Source organism: Phyllobates terribilis, unplaced genomic scaffold, assembly GCF_046119375.1.
Source record: "Phyllobates terribilis strain yellow unplaced genomic scaffold, ASM4611937v1 Scaffold_366__1_contigs__length_1906876, whole genome shotgun sequence".
Classification (NCBI taxonomy): domain Eukaryota; kingdom Metazoa; phylum Chordata; class Amphibia; order Anura; family Dendrobatidae; genus Phyllobates; species Phyllobates terribilis.
In genome coordinates this window covers 1,237,679-1,255,511 of record NW_027363126.1, presented here as the reverse complement: position 1 = coordinate 1,255,511, position 17,833 = coordinate 1,237,679, and the positions used below count along the sequence as shown (strand labels likewise).

General features: G+C 44.3%; 1 protein-coding gene across 1 annotated transcript; it reads left to right on the top strand.

Annotated features, from left to right (window-relative positions):
• Nucleotides 1-8,926: 8,926 nt before the first annotated feature.
• LOC141222901 (probable serine/threonine-protein kinase DDB_G0277449) lies at nucleotides 8,927-12,194 on the top strand. Its single transcript, XM_073666734.1, has 3 exons — nucleotides 8,927-9,069; nucleotides 10,211-10,336; nucleotides 11,937-12,194. Exons 1-3 carry the CDS (start codon nucleotides 8,992-8,994, stop codon nucleotides 12,060-12,062), a joined length of 330 nt encoding a protein of 109 aa, XP_073522835.1. The 5' UTR covers nucleotides 8,927-8,991; the 3' UTR covers nucleotides 12,063-12,194.
• Nucleotides 12,195-17,833: the final 5,639 nt, after the last annotated feature.

The window sequence follows — 17,833 nt, the reverse complement described above, 5'->3', positions numbered from 1 at the left end:
AGCCTGCTGTCAGTTAGTGCCGGGGGTGTGATTACAGTCGCTGGTCTCTATACACAGAACTGTGGCTGAACCTGCACCAGCGCCACCTCCGTGACTGAAACCCAAATGGTAGCGGGAGGAATAAAGCAGGGTTATAAGTGCCGGTGTTGGGCATGTTAAAAATGCTATTAACCTGCAGATTAACCCCAGGTTAGTAGTCTTTTTTCATGCGACAGATTCCCTTTAAAGGGAATCGGTTAGTAGGATCCACCCTCCTAAGCCACCTATATGGGCATGCAGGTTTAAGGAAGCTGAATAAAATAATACCTTGATATCTGCGATCTGATGTCTTATTCCAGAGAAATGCACATTTTCTGACCTTTTCCAGGCTATAGGGAGGATGTTGCCGGGAAGATAACTCGGCCTCAAGAGCTTATTTTACATAAAAGGGGGAGTTACCAGTGTGAGACAAGTACCTGACACAGAACAGGAGAAATTAACTTTGTCTTCTTACAAACACATTTTTTGCAGCTCTCTGAGCTCTGCTGTATTGCAACAACATTGCAAGAGAGGAACCTGCAGATGTGTGAGGTATAATTGTGGTGCCCCTGAGGGTTCAGTCGCCACAGGGGTACTGCACCTCAGAACGAGGTGTGGTATCTCCTCTCCCAGGTAAGGGATGGAGCACTACACAGGACCCCAACCACACACTCAACACTACACCACTCAAGTTCTGAAGGGGGCCTAAAGCACCATAGTGCTGCCCCGGGCCTGAATGGAGGAGTTGGGGGGAACCAAAGTAAGGGGGAACCACATAGTGAGCGAGGGTGGAGGAAGCATTTACCTAAGCACTTTATTAGAATTCTATATAACTGGAGGCCATTTTAATAACAAGGTCTTTGGTCGTGGTTCTTTGGGACGGCAAGTCAGCACAAGGCTGCAGCCGGCTGAGAGTCCACCGTCCCCGGTCTCAGGCCTCGAGACGGGGGGTCGGGGCAGAGTTATAACCGACACTGTCCCCGGTCAGGGTCCAAGCAAGAAAGCCCAGGAGGGGAGCAGAGGAGATAGGCTCCACAGGCGAAAGGATCTCAGGGGGTGTGGACGGAGCGGAGTCGCCACCTGCATACCTTATTCTGGCCCAGCCAGAGAGACCCTGCCGCAAGAGAGGGTACCGGTCCCGATTATCTGACTTTGCACTTCACATTTCTGTCGGAAAAGTCCGGAGGCTTATGTGGATCCCAGGGGGATATGGACAGAGCGGAGTCGCTACCTGTATGCCCTAATCTGAGATTATCCAGAGGGACCCGGCCTTACGCCACGTTCTCACCACAAGTCACCAAAAAGGGCACTCAGTCGGTCTGGGGACTACACGTTACCCACAAGGGACATCGCAGTACCTGTACGGGACTCAGTGGGGGACACAAGGCGGGAGAAGTTGAACAAGAGAGGAACACACTAGAGCGGGGGTCCTGTCAAGTGCTCCTGAACTATCTGGGGAGTGCTGAACCCCACCCTGGCGGCCGCAGCTCATCGTGTGACAGCATAGAGAAGATCTGAGCTGAGTAAACACCAAAGTGAGTAAAGACTTGGATGACTTCAACTACCGCCTCTGTCTGGTCATTCTTCCGCGGCTCTGCACCCGCCAACGCTCTACTCTACACCCTCTCTACACTGCCCTGAGGCCCCGCTCCACCTGTGGTGAGTCGTACCAACTAAGCTGCCTAAACACCGGCCTCAGAGGACTGCTGCATCGCTGGTGATCCTCACCAGACACCACAGGTGGCGTCACGAACATTCCCTATCCCATATAACTTCCCCCCTTTCTTTTAAGAGTGACCCCAGGGTACAGGCCCGGGAGCCGGCCACCGCGACATCCCCCAAGATCAGGCAATAACTAGGCCCGGGCGCTGAGTCGTCCCCATCCCCCTGGGCGCGTCATAATCACACACAGTTCTGCAGTGAGATCAGAGAGCGGCCTTTACACATCACACTGGTAACTCTCCCTTCATGGAAAATAAGCTCTGGAGGCAGATTCTCATGCAGATCAGTGTCCACCCCATAACATGGAAAGCTCACTTACATAAAAAAACATAGATTTCTCTGGAAGAAGACATTGGATCCCAGATATCAACGTATCATTTTATTCAGCTTCCTATGACCTACATGCACATATAGATGGCTTAGGGGGGACGATCCTACTGACAGATTCCCTTTAATACCCACTTAATTTTTGTATTTAGGATTTAACTCTTTTGTAGGTGTTTATAACTTTTTTTCCTATCAGCACAGTGTAAACAGTATAGTATAGTAAATGTAAATGTCTTCTCATGCTCTCTTATTTTTCATTCTAATAGAGGACAGCAGTGTCCGGCCAACCTGCTCTAGAAGTGCAATCTCACATAACATCAGAAAGAGATTATTATTCCATCATGTGCTCGGGCAGGGGAGCTTTGGAAAAGTTGTGCTGGCGGAGGACACTTCTAACCATCAGAAGTATGCTGTTAAGATCATCAGCAAGAGATCCCTGCTCGCTTCTGGCAATGAGGAATATGTGATGGTGGAGCGCCGAGTTTTACAGCTGGCATCTGGGAGCCCCTTCCTTGTCCGCGCAGACTTTGCATTCCAGACCAAGGTACAGTAGTGACTTATTGCTCCTTATTAAATGTCCCCCTATGTAACACAAACTTTCCCATTGTATATAAAATAATCACAAATGTATTTTATATAACAAAGTGTTCTTTAAGGTTACCATCAATAAAAAAAAAGCTTAATATTTGGGAAATTACAACCCATACTTGCGAGGATCATGAGAAAATTTCTAAAGATGTAGAGAAGCCACTGATCTCTTCTTTGTAGTAACTGTGTACATGTCACAATGGTTTGGCAACTATGGCTTTTTGATTCATCAAAGCTATAATGTCAAAATGATGGCATAAAAAGCTTTGAAAAGTCTCAAAATCTTTGTGCAACGCAAGGCTGCCCAAAAATGTTGCATCTTTTGGCATTTTCAAGCCATTTTCGCCAAAATCCAACAAGGTTGGTGGAGCTGGTGCATGATAGGATGTGGTGACGTCAAATTCTTGAAGCGCAGCTGCGACCTTTACGCCACAAATTTTACTCCAGTTACCTACAGGTGTAGCATTTGTGGCTAGGTGCGCACGAAGACAGACGCCACTAGGCGCCTGGCCTAATTCTTTAAGAGACGTGTCTCTTAACAAATCAGCACTCCATTCCACCTGCTCATCAAGAACGGTGTGAAAAATGCCAGTCCTGATGAATCAACGCAAAAGTCTTCTCTCTCTTTTATTTCTTCTATAGATGCTTGCGCTACTTGGGCTGGAATACATGAGCTGCGGGGACTTCTTCGACTTTCTAGAGATGAAGGGGCGGCTTGACATCCCCAGCGCAAGGTATAGTTTTAAGTTTTATCTTAGGTAAAGTAAATTGCAAATAATAGCCTACATTTCTCAAAGCTCCATCATGAGGATACAATACTTCTAATGTTTTCCTATAATACTAATGCCTATTTTTTTCCATAACTATACAACACATTCTTATTTTTAATCCTTTCCTAACCACCCACTATCTTTTGATGGTTGGTCGTGCAGGTCCTAAGTCAGCAGTGACCTTCTCTGCAGTTGTTGCTTTAGCGCCCATGTTTCTGAAAGCCAGGAGGTACCGGTCAAGTCTCTGGCTGTTCACATCAAGCAGGGACCTTAAAGAGATAACAGTCTACTGACTCATGTGAATTTCTAAAAATTCCCTGTCATATTCTGACATTCTCTCATCTTCTTTTCCGATAGATTCTATGCCGCTGAGCTCGTGTGTGGCATCCAGTTTCTCCATTCGAAGGGCATTATCCACAGAGATCTCAAGCCCGAGAACATCCTGGTGGCTGACACGGGCCATATTAAAATCACGGATTTCGGTCTCGCACTTGAGAACATGCTTGGAGACCGCACAGCCACCAAATATGTTGGAACTAGGGAATTTATGGCTCCTGAGGTGAGAAGAAGAGAACTCTCTTGCTGAATGATGTATTAATGATTTAATTTGTATCTGTATTGCTATTAATGGAGTCATCAAACTTGTAGAAAAATTATAGAAATGGCTGCCGAAATTGTAAAATAGCAAAATCATCACACACCCTCTTCCCAATCGATCCAACGGTAACATTATTGCAGCGCTCCCAGACTTTGCGGCATGTGACCACTCCAGTCAGTCTGTTGTCCTGGCGGTTATACGCCAAATTACTGGTATCATGGCGTACATCACAGATCAGTGATGCTTTTTATATGGCACATGACCACTGCACCCACTGACTGGCTGCAGTGGTCAAATGCCACCTCCATTTAAATGAAGACTGGGAGCACTGCAGTGGGAGAAGTGAGTAGTGATGATTTTGTTATTTTACAGTGTTGCTAGTTAATTTTACTAAATTTCTACAAGTTGGAAAACCCCTTTAAATATTCTCATGGAAAACCTAAGGGCTGGTTCAAAATATTTTGTTTGACTCTTTTTAATGTATGGGCCAGTAAAACCTATGAATTACGTTAAATGGAAGCTTTGATGGATACCTGACAGTGGCATCCATCACCCATGGACCATAAAGGTATTCGCTTAACAGATACAAGTGCTTCTCACTAAATTAGAATATCATCAAAAAGTTAATTTATTTCAGTTCTTCAATACAAAAAGTGAAACTCATATATTATAGCGGGGCTCCTTTTGCATCAATTACTGCATCAATGCGGCATGGCATGGAGGCGGTCAGCCTGTGGCCCTGCTGAAGTGTTATGGAAGCCCAGGTGGTTTTGATAGCAGCCTTCAGCTCGTCTACATTGTTGGGTCTGGTGTCTCTCATCTTCCTCTTGACAATACCCCATAGATTCTCTTAAGGTCAGGCGAGTTTGCCGGCCAATCAAGCACAGTGATACTGTTGTTTTTAAACCAGGTATTGGTACTTTTGGCCATGTGGACAGGTGCCAAGTCCTGCTGGAGAATGACATTTCCATCTCCAAAAAGCTTGTCGGCAGAGGGAAGCATGAAGTGCTCTAAAATTTCCTGTTAAACGGCTGCGCTGACTTTGGTCTTGATAAAACACAGTGGACCTACACCAGCAGATGACATGGCTCCCCAAACCATCACTGATTGTGGAAACTTCACACTAGACCTCCAGCAGCTTGGATTGTGGCCTCTCCACTCTTCCTCCAGACTCTGGGTCCTTGATTTCCAAATGAAATGCAAAATTTACTTTCATCTGAAAACAACACATTGGACCACTGAGCAACAGTCCAGGTCTTTTTCTCCTTGGCCCAGGTAAGACGCTTCTGGCATTGTTTATTGGTCATGAGCGGCTTGACACAAGGAATGCGACACTTGTAGCCCATGTCCTTGATACGTCTGTGTGTGGTGGCTCTTGTAACAATGACACCAGCAGCAGTCCACTCCTTGTGAATCTCCCCCAAATTTTCTAATGGCCTTTTCTTAACAATCCTTTCAAAGCTGCGGTTATCCTGGTTGCTTGTGCACCTTTTTCTACCACATTTTTTCCTTCTACTCAACTTTCCATTAATAGACACAGCACCCTGTGAACAACCAGCTTCGTTAGCAATGACCTTTTGTGGCTTACCCTCATTATGGAGTGTGTCAATGACTGCCTTCTGGACATCTGTCAAGTCAGCAGTCTTTCCCATGATTGTGGAGCCTACTGAAACAGACTAAGGGACCTTTTTAAACACTTAGGAAGCCTTTGCAGGTGTTTTTTGTTAAGTATTCTTTACTGACATAATGACTTTTGTGTTTTCATTGGCTGTAAGCCATAATCATCAACATTAACAGAAATAAACACTTGAAATAGATCACTCTGTTTGTAATGACTCTATATAATATATGAGTTTCACGTTTTGTATTGAAGAACTGAAATAAATTAACTTTTTGATGATATTCGAATTTAGCGCGAAGCACTTGTATATCAGTATAACCTATTGAAAAGTTCAGGATGTATCCCTGTAACAAATGCGTGTGATGGATGGCAAACAGTGGTATCCATAACTCACAGACCTACATGTTAAAAAAGTGTAAATGTAAAATATATGTTTATACTGTATTAAATGATGGAATAGTGTGTTCTACTAGCTATCCCATACTTTTTTTTCAGAATAGTAAAATATATTGGACAAATAGACGGCAAAAATACGTATTTAGAGAGGTTTGAAAAATTGGCTGAAAAAGCACTCATGAAAATATTATTATTATTTATTTATAGCGCCATTGATACTGTACATAAGGATGTACATGGTGCTGTACATAAGGAGGGGTTACATACCAAATACAGATATCACTTACAGTAAACAAACTAACAATGATAGACTGGTACAGAGGGAAGAGGACCCTGCCCTTGCGGGCTTACATTCTACAGGAATGGGGAAGAAGACAGTAGGTTGGGTTGTTGCGGTGGCTCCAGTGTTGTTGAGGTGGCAGCAGGCAAGGTCATGGCAGGCTGTAAGCTTGTTTGAAGAGATGGGTTTTTAGGTTCCGTCTGAAGGATCCAAGTGTGGAGGATAATCAGATGTGTTGAAGCACAGAATTCCATAGGATGGGGGATATTCGGGAGAAATCTTGGAGGCCATTGGGCGAGGAGCGAATAAGTGTGGAGGAGAGAAGGAGTTCTTGGGAGGACCAGAGATTACCGGGGTGAGGAAGTAGTGTGGGAGTGGGAGACGCTAAATGTGCGGTTAGAAAGGTATGAGGACATCCAGGATGGGGCAAGATTTTTGACGCCAAAGCAAGAGAGGATCTGTAGTAGGAGTCAGTGGTCAACTGTGTCGAAAGCAGAGGACAGGTCAAGAAGAAGGAGTACAGAGAATTGTCTGTTAGCTTTGGCTGTAAGTAAGTCATTGGTGATTTTGGTAAGGGCAGTTTCAGTGGAATGATGGGGGCGGAAGCCGGATTGTCGGTTGTCGAAGAGAGAGTTAGATGAGAAGTAAGAGGAAAGTTCAGTGTGAACATGTTGCTCAAGGAGTTTGGAGGCAAATGGGAGCAGCGATATGGGGCGGTAGCTGGACAAGGCGGTTGGCTCGAGGGATGGCTTTTTGAGGATGGGCGTGATTGTGGCATGTTTGAAGGCAGCAGGGAAGGTGCCAGAAGTTAGTGATAGGTTGAAGAGATGAGTAAGGGATGGGTTGAATGGTGGGGTGGGGTTGGGGAGGAGGTGGGATGGGATGGGGTCGAGTGCACAAGTGGTGAGGTGTGATTTGGAGAGGAGACGAGCAAGGTCTCCTTCCGTGATGTTGTGAAGGTAGGTTATGGGGGAAGGGCAATGGTCTGGAAAACAAAGGGGTTGTGGTGGTTGGGCAGTATAGACTTGCCTTGTTTGGTCAATCTTGTTTTTGAAGTGTGTGGCAAACTCCTCAACAGAGATGACGGCGGTCGGAGGGGGCAGTGGGGGGTGGAGGAGAGATTTAAAAGTGTTGAATAGCTGTTTGGGGTTGTAGGATAAGCAAGATATGAGGGTTGTGAAGTAGGCATGTTTAGCAGAGGTGAGGGCTGATTTGAATGCAAGTGTTGCTTGTTTGAATGTAGTCATCTTGAGAATGTGTTTTCTGCAACCCTGGATGCTTGTCGAAGCTGTTTAGTGAGGTTGTTGTGCCAGGGTTGCCTATTGACTCGTCGTGCTCTGCCATGCATAAGAGGGGCGACCGAGTCAATAGCTGATGTAAGAGTGGCATTGTAGAAAGCAGTGGCGCTGTCTGTGTCGTGGAGTGAAGATATGGATGTCAGTGGTAGAATAGAGTCAGAGAGTGTGTGAGTGTCTAGATGTGCAAGGTCTCTGCGGGGGTGTGCTAGTTGCTGGACATGGGTGACAGGTGAGGAGGACAGGGATGACAACATGAGTAGATGGTGGTCAGATAGGGGTAGTGGGGAGGTTGTAAGGATATATAGGGAGCAGAGTCGGGTGAAGATGAGGTCTAGTGTGTGTCCGACTGTGTGGGTGGCTGAGGAGGACCACTGAGTAATTCCAAAGGATGAAGTAAGCCACAGGAGTTTGGATGCTGCTGGCTGGTGAGTGTCAGTGGGGATGTTGAAATCGTCCATGATGATTGTGGGAATGTCAGCAGAGATAAAGTAAAGAAGCTAGGTGGAGAATTGGTCAATAAAGGCAGTGACCGGGCCTGGAGGTCGGTATATGACAGCCACTTGGAGGTTGGAGGGAGAGTAAATGCGGACAGAGTGGACTTCAAAAGAAGGCAGAATAAGAGAGGGTAGAGGTGGGATAGGGCTAAAGGTGCAGTTGGTAGAATGGAGTAGACCCACTCCTCCACCATGTCTGTTACCAGGGCGAGGAGTGTGGGTGAAGTGGAGGCCACCGTAACACAGCGCAGCAGGGGAGGCAGTGTCAGAGGGTGTCAACCATGTCTCTGTGATGCCCAGGAAGGAGAGATTGTGATAGGTAAAGAGGTCATGGACAAAATGGAGCTTGTTGCAGACAGAGCAGGCATTCCAGAGTGCTCCAGAGAGAGGGAGCAGGGGGATGGGCGTCAGGGGCATGGAAATGACGAAGAAGGGTAAAAAAAAAAAGATGCTTCAGGATAAAAATAACTCAGACTTTTCCTGAAGCGTCTTCCTCTTGAAAAACTCGGTGGACTTGCCCCTCCTTCCCAAAAAATACATCATGTGCATTACCCTAGAGTACACTAAACTTTGGCCGACAGCCTAAAATGCAAGGTTAAAAAATAATGCACTAAACTACAATGAAGTAGTCGGCAGTCGGCACATCTCTTCCAGGAAACTTAAAAGCCTCTTTTAGTAAACATCAATGACGCTTCTTACTTCAACTGACTCTGTGTCATTTTACCACAGAAGTACACAAACGTGATACAAATCCTGATACATTCATGTGCTGACATGTCACCTATGTAGTAACTGTTCTCTCCTCTGTGACAGATGCTGGCTAGGGAGGAGTATGGCGCCGGAGTGGACTGGTACGCGCTTGGCCTCATCATAAATGAGATGGTTACCGGTGAGTGCACTTACCATCCTGCACTATTTGATACATCTTCCTCCGGCGCTGAAGACATCATTAGAGAGGTGAGAACGATACGGATATTGGATTTACTACTTAGTAATGTACTGCCATGGTAAATGTACTGAAGCCGCACAGAATAGGCCAATGTACTCTTAATTTTTCCCTTTCTAACCAGCAATGAATCCATTTGAGGATCTACATGAGTACTTGTTTTGCTGGGTAGAAGTGTTTAGTCACTGAGCCTTGCTGTCATGGATCTACTGGCAGTCTACAGTCAGTTGGACCTAAGGGCTCTTTCACACGTCCTGATATTTCTGGTCCCGGAGATATGCGTGTCCTTGTGCACCTGTGTGGCACACGTGTGAAGCTCATGTGCCACCCGTGTGGCGCATCAGTAGCACACGCACCGGAATTTGGGAATCAGCGGTACAGTTAGCACTGTTTCCAAGCACCGGGCGCTGAACACTGCCCTCATCATAGTCCCCTGCCGACGCTGCGATCGGCACCAGCAGGACATAATGATGAGAGTAGTAGCAGAGGAGCAGGGGAGAATGACTCCTGCAGCGAGCAGGCCCCAGAGCTGCGCTGAGCTCAGTGACTGACAGGACACCGCTCACTGAGCACAGCTCCTCTGCTGAGCGGTCGTGTGGATTACAGCGGGGGACACTTAGGACAGGTGAGTATAAGGATTTTTTAAAGTTTATTCTTATTTTTACAGGTGGAGACACCGAGAGAAGAATTCTACTCTCATCACTATCCCCTGCTGGTGCTGATCGCTGCGCCGCAGGGAACTATGATGAGGACAGCATTCAGCACCCGGCGTTTGGGATTAGCTCTAACAGCCCGGAACATGTCACACGGATGGCATCCATGTGCGGTACATGTTTACACAGACCCATTGACTTGAATGGGTCCGTGTGATCCGTGCTGCCGGCTGGCAAAAACTGGCATGTCTGTGTGGATCACACAGACACACGGTCCGTGGAAACACACTGACATGTGCGCAGACCCATTCATTTGAATGGGTCTACGTGTGTCAGTGTCTCCGGTACGTGTGGAAACTGTCACCACACATACCGGACACACAGACGTGTGAAAGAGCCCTAGGGTCTAACGTTGCACTACAGAAGTCCTGTAGAATTGTTCTGTTATAAGATTTTTTACCTGCACTGATTGACTATTAAGCATATTTTTCATTTCCAGCTCCTCCAGAGAGATCCCGCCAAGCGCTTAGGAGTCCACAGAAACATCAGAGATCATCCCTTTTTCCAGCATATTGACTGGGTCTCTGTGGAAGCCCTTCAGATGCCCCCACCACACATCCCTGTAGTAAGTAAATGGACAGAAATTGTATCCAGGTCAGGGTGAACTTTTTACTATGCAATCTGTGGACAGCATGAGGAAGAGGTTAAATCACAGATTTCAATGATATGTCACCTGTAATGCTGTGTGCTGCTGTTTACTTACACTGAAAGTTTTATCACCTGGTGATTATCATTGCCAGGACTACAACAGCACATGCTTGCTAGTCCGACTCCGCCTCCTCCTGTGTTAAGCAGCTCAATGTCAATGGACTGTTTGCATGCACAGCCTAGTGTGGGCGGGGTTAGCTTTCTCAACTCTGCTACATTGCTAAATCTAAGAACTCTGTATCAGAACCACTGCACAAAGTAAACTAAGTGATACATTGTTGGATTCAGGGTCTCTTTATCTACATCATGCTGCTCTCAGATAAGGTAGCAAAAACCTGGTGACATATTGCCTTTAATAGATTTACTATTACATATTATAGAAAATGATACAAGGGTAGCATAGATGTATTTATCTCTGTAAAACTATTCAAGCACCAGATTTTTCTAAAGGCCATGCACCTTGTCATAAATTTGGTGCATTTTACTCCAATACACATTAAACTATTGTTGGCCAAACCCACCGATAACGATAGATTCTACCAACAGTCTAATCTGTATAGGAACCCCCGGACAATTGATTTTTGCGGGAGTTAAGTATCTGACATGTCCAATTCAGGGTTGCCAATCCTTTTGTTCTCATTGAGATAAACCACCTATAGGCATGTCTGGCAGCAGCTCTCACATAGGGAACACCGGAGAGCTCGGTTGAGCGAGGGCCGACATAGTAGCTGGCCAAATATCTGGTGGCAACTTATCTCAGTAAGAACAAAAGGATTGGCAGTCTGAAATTGTACAGCCATCTAATGTTTAAGAAGAGTAAGACTAGTGAATGCAACGCCCAATATATTCTTCTTTAACCATTGTACATAAGAGAAAGTGCTCATGGATAAGGTCGAATTACAGCTCGAATTTGTACAAAACTGTAATAGGTCTCCCAGAAAAGTCTATATATGAGCATGAGCAGTCTTCTCAATCCTCATATACCTCGAGGAGGCATATAGAGGCTTCTGCTGTCCGAATTAGTAGGAATCTGAAAGAAAAAAAATGATGCCAAGTGCCATCGGATTGTGAATTTAATGCCCCTCCATAATTGATTGTGCACAGGCTCTTATGTTCATACACCAACAATCTTCAACGTCATCCTGCATACATTAATGTTTGCTAGCATGAGCTTTGTATGACGGCACACTGGATTAGTGGGTGAGCAGCCTAAAAGGCGGTAATTTGCCAGCCACCAAACGAACCTGGCATAAATGTTTCCCATGAAGATCACCAATCTCACATGACAGAAATATTACAGTATATTACCGATGGAACCTCCCATGATTAGGTAATAAACCAAATATAGTCAATTGCTGTATTGATTCTCATGCTAATTGCAGTACATTGACCAGAAAACCAATATGTAGGATTACTTGGGAATAAAATATACACAAATGAAGAGCAAAGATTGTGACTTTATTTAATGTGATAAGTCATCATCCTTAAATACTAATCTTCTGTTGTGTTTCATCCAGACATCTGAACCTCATCACCGCCGCAAAAGGTTCCATCTAGGCAAGTTGGAGGCAGCAGAGGCCACAATGTCATCGATCCCCCCAGACAAACAGGCTGCATTCAGAGGGTTTTCATTTGTCAGCTAGAAAACCCTTGAAGACTCACGTGTCATCAGAGATAGTGCCCTCTTGAGTCCCTGGAAGAAGAACAGAAGGAAATGAAGATCATCAGAATATAGGAAGATTGAAGTATGGATCCCAGGATTGGCACTGGCTACAGGGCGACGTGGAGTAAGAAGATGTCTCCAATATCCATCAGGCACTTAACCTCGGGAGGAGCGAAGATGCAACCAGTAAGATGGAGGAGCCAAGAGATGCTTGGTAAGTAGAAGTGCAATAACACCTGCACTTCACCTCGGTCATAGGCATTTAGAACCGGTGACTGCATTTCCTCTCGCCCATCATAGCAGCAGATTATGGTGCTGTCCTGAGCTGAGAGGAAATAAAAGGTGCGAGACAGGCCGGCTATTAAGGGGTGGAAGGAGGCCGGACTTTTTTTTTTTTAATGCCTATGACAATTTTTAAATATACCGGTAATTTAAATTCCTCATATTCGTGACAGCAATGACACGGGCTGTGAGGAATAAGGTGTGAGATGGCCGGCTATTAAGGGGTGGAAGGAGGCCGGATTTTTTTTTTTTTTTTTTTTTAAATCATAGCATTTAAAGCTATATTGCTTTGCTATGTAAAATAATTATATTTACCGGTGACTACCGATGACTATAGTTATACTTTTCCCCCTCCTCCATAACAACTCATTGAGCTGTTCTGGGTGACGGGGAAATAAGGTGTGAGATGGCCGGCTATTAAGGGGTGGAAGGAGGCCGGATTTTTTTTTTTTTTTTTAAATCATAGCATTTAAAGCTATATTGCTTTGCTATGTAAAATAATTATATTTACCGGTGACTACCGATGACTATAGTTATACTTTTCCCCCTCCTCCATAACAACTCATTGAGCTGTTCTGGGTGACGGGGAAATAAGGTGTGAGATGGCCAGCTACTAAGTGGTGGAAGGAGGCTGGATTTTTTTTTTTTTTTTTAAATCATAGCATTTAAAGCTATATTGCTTTGCTATGTAAAATAATTATATTTACTGGTGACTACCGATGACTATAGTTATACTTTTCCCCCTCCTCCATAACAACTCATTGAGCTGTTCTGGGTGACGGGGAAATAAGGTGTGAGATGGCCGGCTATTAAGGGGTGGAAGGAGGCCGGATTTTTTTTTTTTTTTAAATCATAGCATTTAAAGCTATATTGCTTTGCTATGTAAAATAATTATATTTACCGGTGACTACCGATGACTATAGTTATACTTTTCCCCCTCCTCCATAACAACTCATTGAGCTGTTCTGGGTGACGGGGAAATAAGGTGTGAGATGGCCGGCTATTAAGGGGTGGAAGGAGGCCGGATTTTTTTTTTTCTTTTTAAATCATAGCATTTAAAGCTATATTGCTTTGCTATGTAAAATAATTATATTTACCGGTGACTACCGATGACTATAGTTATACTTTTCCCCCTCCTCCATAACAACTCATTGAGCTGTTCTGGGTGACGGGGAAATAAGGTGTGAGATGGCCGGCTATTAAGGGGTGGAAGGAGGCCGGATTTTTTTTTTTTTTTAAATCATAGCATTTAAAGCTATATTGCTTTGCTATGTAAAATAATTATATTTACCGGTGACTACCGATGACTACAGTTATACTTTTCCCCCTCCTCCATAACAACTCATTGAGCTGTTCTGGGTGACGGGGAAATAAGGTGTGAGATGGCCGGCTATTAAGGGGTGGAAGGAGGCCGGATTTTTTTTTTTTTTAAATCATAGCATTTAAAGCTATATTGCTTTGCTATGTAAAATAATTATATTTACCGGTGACTACCGATGACTATAGTTATACTTTTCCCCCTCCTCCATAACAACTCATTGAGCTGTTCTGGGTGACGGGGAAATAAGGTGTGAGATGGCCGGCTATTAAGGGGTGGAAGGAGGCCGGATTTTTATTTTTTATTTTTAAATCATAGCATTTAAAGCTATATTGCTTTGCTATGTAAAATAATTATATTTACCGGTGACTACCGATGACTACAGTTATACTTTTCCCCCTCCTCCATAACAACTCATTGAGCTGTTCTGGGTGACGGGGAAATAAGGTTTGAGATGGCCGGCTATTAAGGGGTGGAAGGAGGCCGGAGTTTTTATTTATTTTTTTTCTATTGCTATTGCATGTCCATGTACATGTCTTTGGAATTCCTCATATTCAAGAAAGTAATGACATGAGCTATAAGGAATATAGTGTGAGGCAGACACCGCCCTAGGTCATAGGTGTATAATACCACCAATACCACCATACTGGATAACAACCACCTCCCCCCCCCCCGACTTTGGGAAGAATGAAGATGGATGCTGCAAGATGAAGGAGCCCGCAGATTAGTGATGGGTCGTTCACAAACGAACTGAAACAAACTGACGGCTTCCTGCTGTGAACGATGGGGGTCAGCCCCCCAGTGAGAGCCACTATATTCTCTGAATGGCTCTAACTGGGTGTTAAATTCCAGTGTTCAGGGGTCGTAACTCCCACCCAGACCAAATTCTGCCCACTCATCAATTTAATTGGTCAACTGCAAGTAGGCAGAGTTTCAGCCTCATTAACATCATCTTAAATATGTGTTCACCTATTGTAAACACATATTTAATAGGGATCGGTTTAGGATCCAAAAGAGCTGGCTGTTTTTGGTGAGCAGAGCCAGGAGAGACAGATCGCCAAAAAGAGCCAGACTGTCCATCACTACTGCAGATGCACTGTGGGTAAATGGAAGTACAAGAATACCTGTTATAGGCATTTGTAACCAGTGATTCCTTTTCCTCTAACCTACAATAGTAGTAGTCTGCATCATTTCCCAGAGATGTTGACTGTTAGGGTATGTGCACACCGCCTCATTTTCAGGCATATTCTGCCATGAACCCACCTGAAAAAACACTTAAAAAACATAAAAAAGAATGAATATATGCACAGCAATGTCAAAACGAATTGCTGTGCATATATTTCATTTCTTGTCTCTTCTGTTAAGCACTTCAGGCTTCGAAAGCAACTAAAAGAAATGACCGTTCCAATCTTAAGCTTCCACTATTTTATCTATCCACACAGCCAGGGTTTTCCAGAAGCGTCTTTCTATAGAAAAAAAATAAGTGGATACGCCGATGTATAAAAGACTGCACATGCACATACCACTATGTCACGTGCACACGTTGAGTATTTGGTGAGTTCTTTACATCAGTATATGTAAGCCAAAACCAGGAGTGGAACAATCAGAGGAAAAGTATAATAGGACCATGTCACCACCTCTAGATTTATCACCCACTCCTGGTTTTGGCTTACAAATATTGATGTAAAAAACTGACCAAATACTCAATGTGTGTACGTGGCCTAATACAGGCAGCATCTGACTGTAACAGCAGCAGGCAGAGCTAAGCTCCACTCGCTGCTGTTAATCCCTTAAATGCTGCTGTCAATCTCATTTTTAAAGCGCAGTCTGGGGGGCACACCTTGCCCCTTCCTCCAGTAATGCAGGGTGCCGATGGTTTGTCATGGCTGCCGCTGGCCTGTTGAAGGCCCTGGAGCCTGTTCTGACGGCGCTCCATTGAAGATCAGCCTGTGGTGTGATTTTTACTACATATTGCAATATTGTGGTTTAGCATAGCATAGAATATAGCATAAGGATAATAGATTAGCATGTAACATAGGAAATGGTTAAGGTTAGGTTTAGCCCAGTGGGAGGGCACTAGTGCTGATAAGAAGGGGGGCACTTCCTGGTTAGAGGGGATTCAGTGTCTGCCAGTGAAGGGTAGAAGAGAATTCAGGTGGGGTGGTGGGTTGCTAGGGGCAGCATGGGCCAAATGTTCTGTACAGTGGGAGGCCAAATGGAGATCCGTGATGGCCATTCCAACAGCACCTGGAGCCTATGGCTCAGGCCAGGTACCATGGAGCGGGCTGGTCTTCTGACATTGCGACATGGAGTTACATGAGGAGCAGGTGGCAGGTCCCGGGTGCACTGCTGGAGTGGACAATGAATCCCTGGGGCTGATGGAGTCAGCAGACTTGGGGGTAGTCCAGAATGAACGTGTGGCAGAAGAGAAGAGGAGTTGTGCTAAGGAGGAAGGAAGTCTGCATTGCTGGGCCCTATCCCACTTGTACCCACATGATGAACTTGTACTTGTTAGTGAAAGTTTGACTGTTTGTTTGAATGTTGTTCCATGCATTGTGTACGGCGGCTCCTGAGGACGGAAGCCTGGAGGCAGCAGAAGCCTACGGCCCACAAGTGGGTGTGATGCCCCCCACACTTTATAGCACACTGGGACTGGGACACCCCTTGTCTGTAAAGTGCCAAAGGGACTGCAGCTCGGTCACGACTACAGCACTACAGCACTTTACACTCCCTCCACTGTTTTTATAGAGATGATAGAATAGCCAATGCCTTCATTTTTATGATGTTTAATTGGCCAAAGGATTTAACTAAATGACTCTTATGAAAAATACATTTAGTTAGCGAAATGTTTACTGGGAATGTGTTAGGAAGTTTTTATGTTAAGGGCATTGACCGCTCTCTGGTTATTGTTAACCAATGTGTTTGTAGATGATTAAAAGGCATTCAGTGCAGAAATTCAGCAGAGCCGAGATTTGTGTTTCCCATATTTGATATTTAGTGCTGAAATTCAAGAAAGGCCATATTAGTAAGTGCCTTATCTTCTTCTCAAACACACTGGTCAACAATAACCAGAAAATGGCCAATCCTTTTAATCATAGTTTAAAGTCTTGGAAGAATTTACTTTAAAGTTTGTCACCTCTTATATCATAAAATAATAAATAAACAGAAACCGCTTTTCTAATAGACTAACAAGTCCAGAAGAGATCCCTTTTCAGCAGTCAGCTCATTATCATAACAAGCAGGATTACAATGAGAGATAACATAATCCACCATTCACAGTAGGTAGTGTCACAGTTCACCTCTCCCCCCTTCCTGCACAATAACATCTGCATGTCACTAAACATGAGAACATGTATAGAAAGCTCTCTCAAGGAAATAGAGTCCCCTATAATACAATATCTTGTGACATATGTCCAATGTCCATATCTCCAAACAGGCAAGAGAGCAGCTTCCATAAATATACAGGAAACAGAATATAATACCCTGAAATCAGAAATACAGATTATAAAAACATTATCACAATCTGGTTTCAATTAGTTTAAAAAATGTATGTGACACATTCCCTTAAAGAGAAATAAGTACAAATATACCTAAAAAGAGTATTGGATATTTTAACAAATTTTTCATGTTAGAGTAGAGTAGGGCCCTGCCAAAAGAGTCTACCTTGTCGTGGTGGCAGGCTTAAAAAATCTTTTGGCCAAAACAAAAAAACAATGTATCTAATATGGTGTTCCATGAGAACTGTTAATGTGGGATTGGGAAGGACGTGGTGCAGAAGTGGGCTGTAGCACTATGAAAGATTTGAGAGATGGAGGCGGAGCTGGGGTGGAGTCTGGGCGTAGTATCAAGGGGCCCAAAAATGTTGTCAGTATGGGGCCCTGAAATTCCTGATGGCAGCCCTGCAAACATACTGTAAATATACGCACTGTATTCACATACAGGTGCATCTCACTGAATTAGAATATCATCAAAAAGTGAATTTATTTCAGTTCTTCAATACAAAAAGTGAAACTATATTATATAGAGTCATTACACACAGAGTGATCTATTTCACGTGTTTATTTCTGTTAATGTTGATGACTATGGTTTACCGCCAATGAAAACACAAAAGTCATTATCTCAGTAAACTAAAATAATTAACAAAAAACACC

Bases quoted from the DNA above. Each gene is read 5' to 3' on its own strand.
- LOC141222901 (XM_073666734.1), top strand. From the start codon at position 8,992: ATGGTTACCGGTGAGTGCACTTACCATCCTGCACTATTTGATACATCT. The intron at 9,070-10,210 runs GTGAGAACGATA...TTTCATTTCCAG, and splicing joins CTGAAGACATCATTAGAGAG to CTCCTCCAGAGAGATCCCGC. The intron at 10,337-11,936 runs GTAAGTAAATGG...TGTTTCATCCAG, and splicing joins CCCCACCACACATCCCTGTA to ACATCTGAACCTCATCACCG.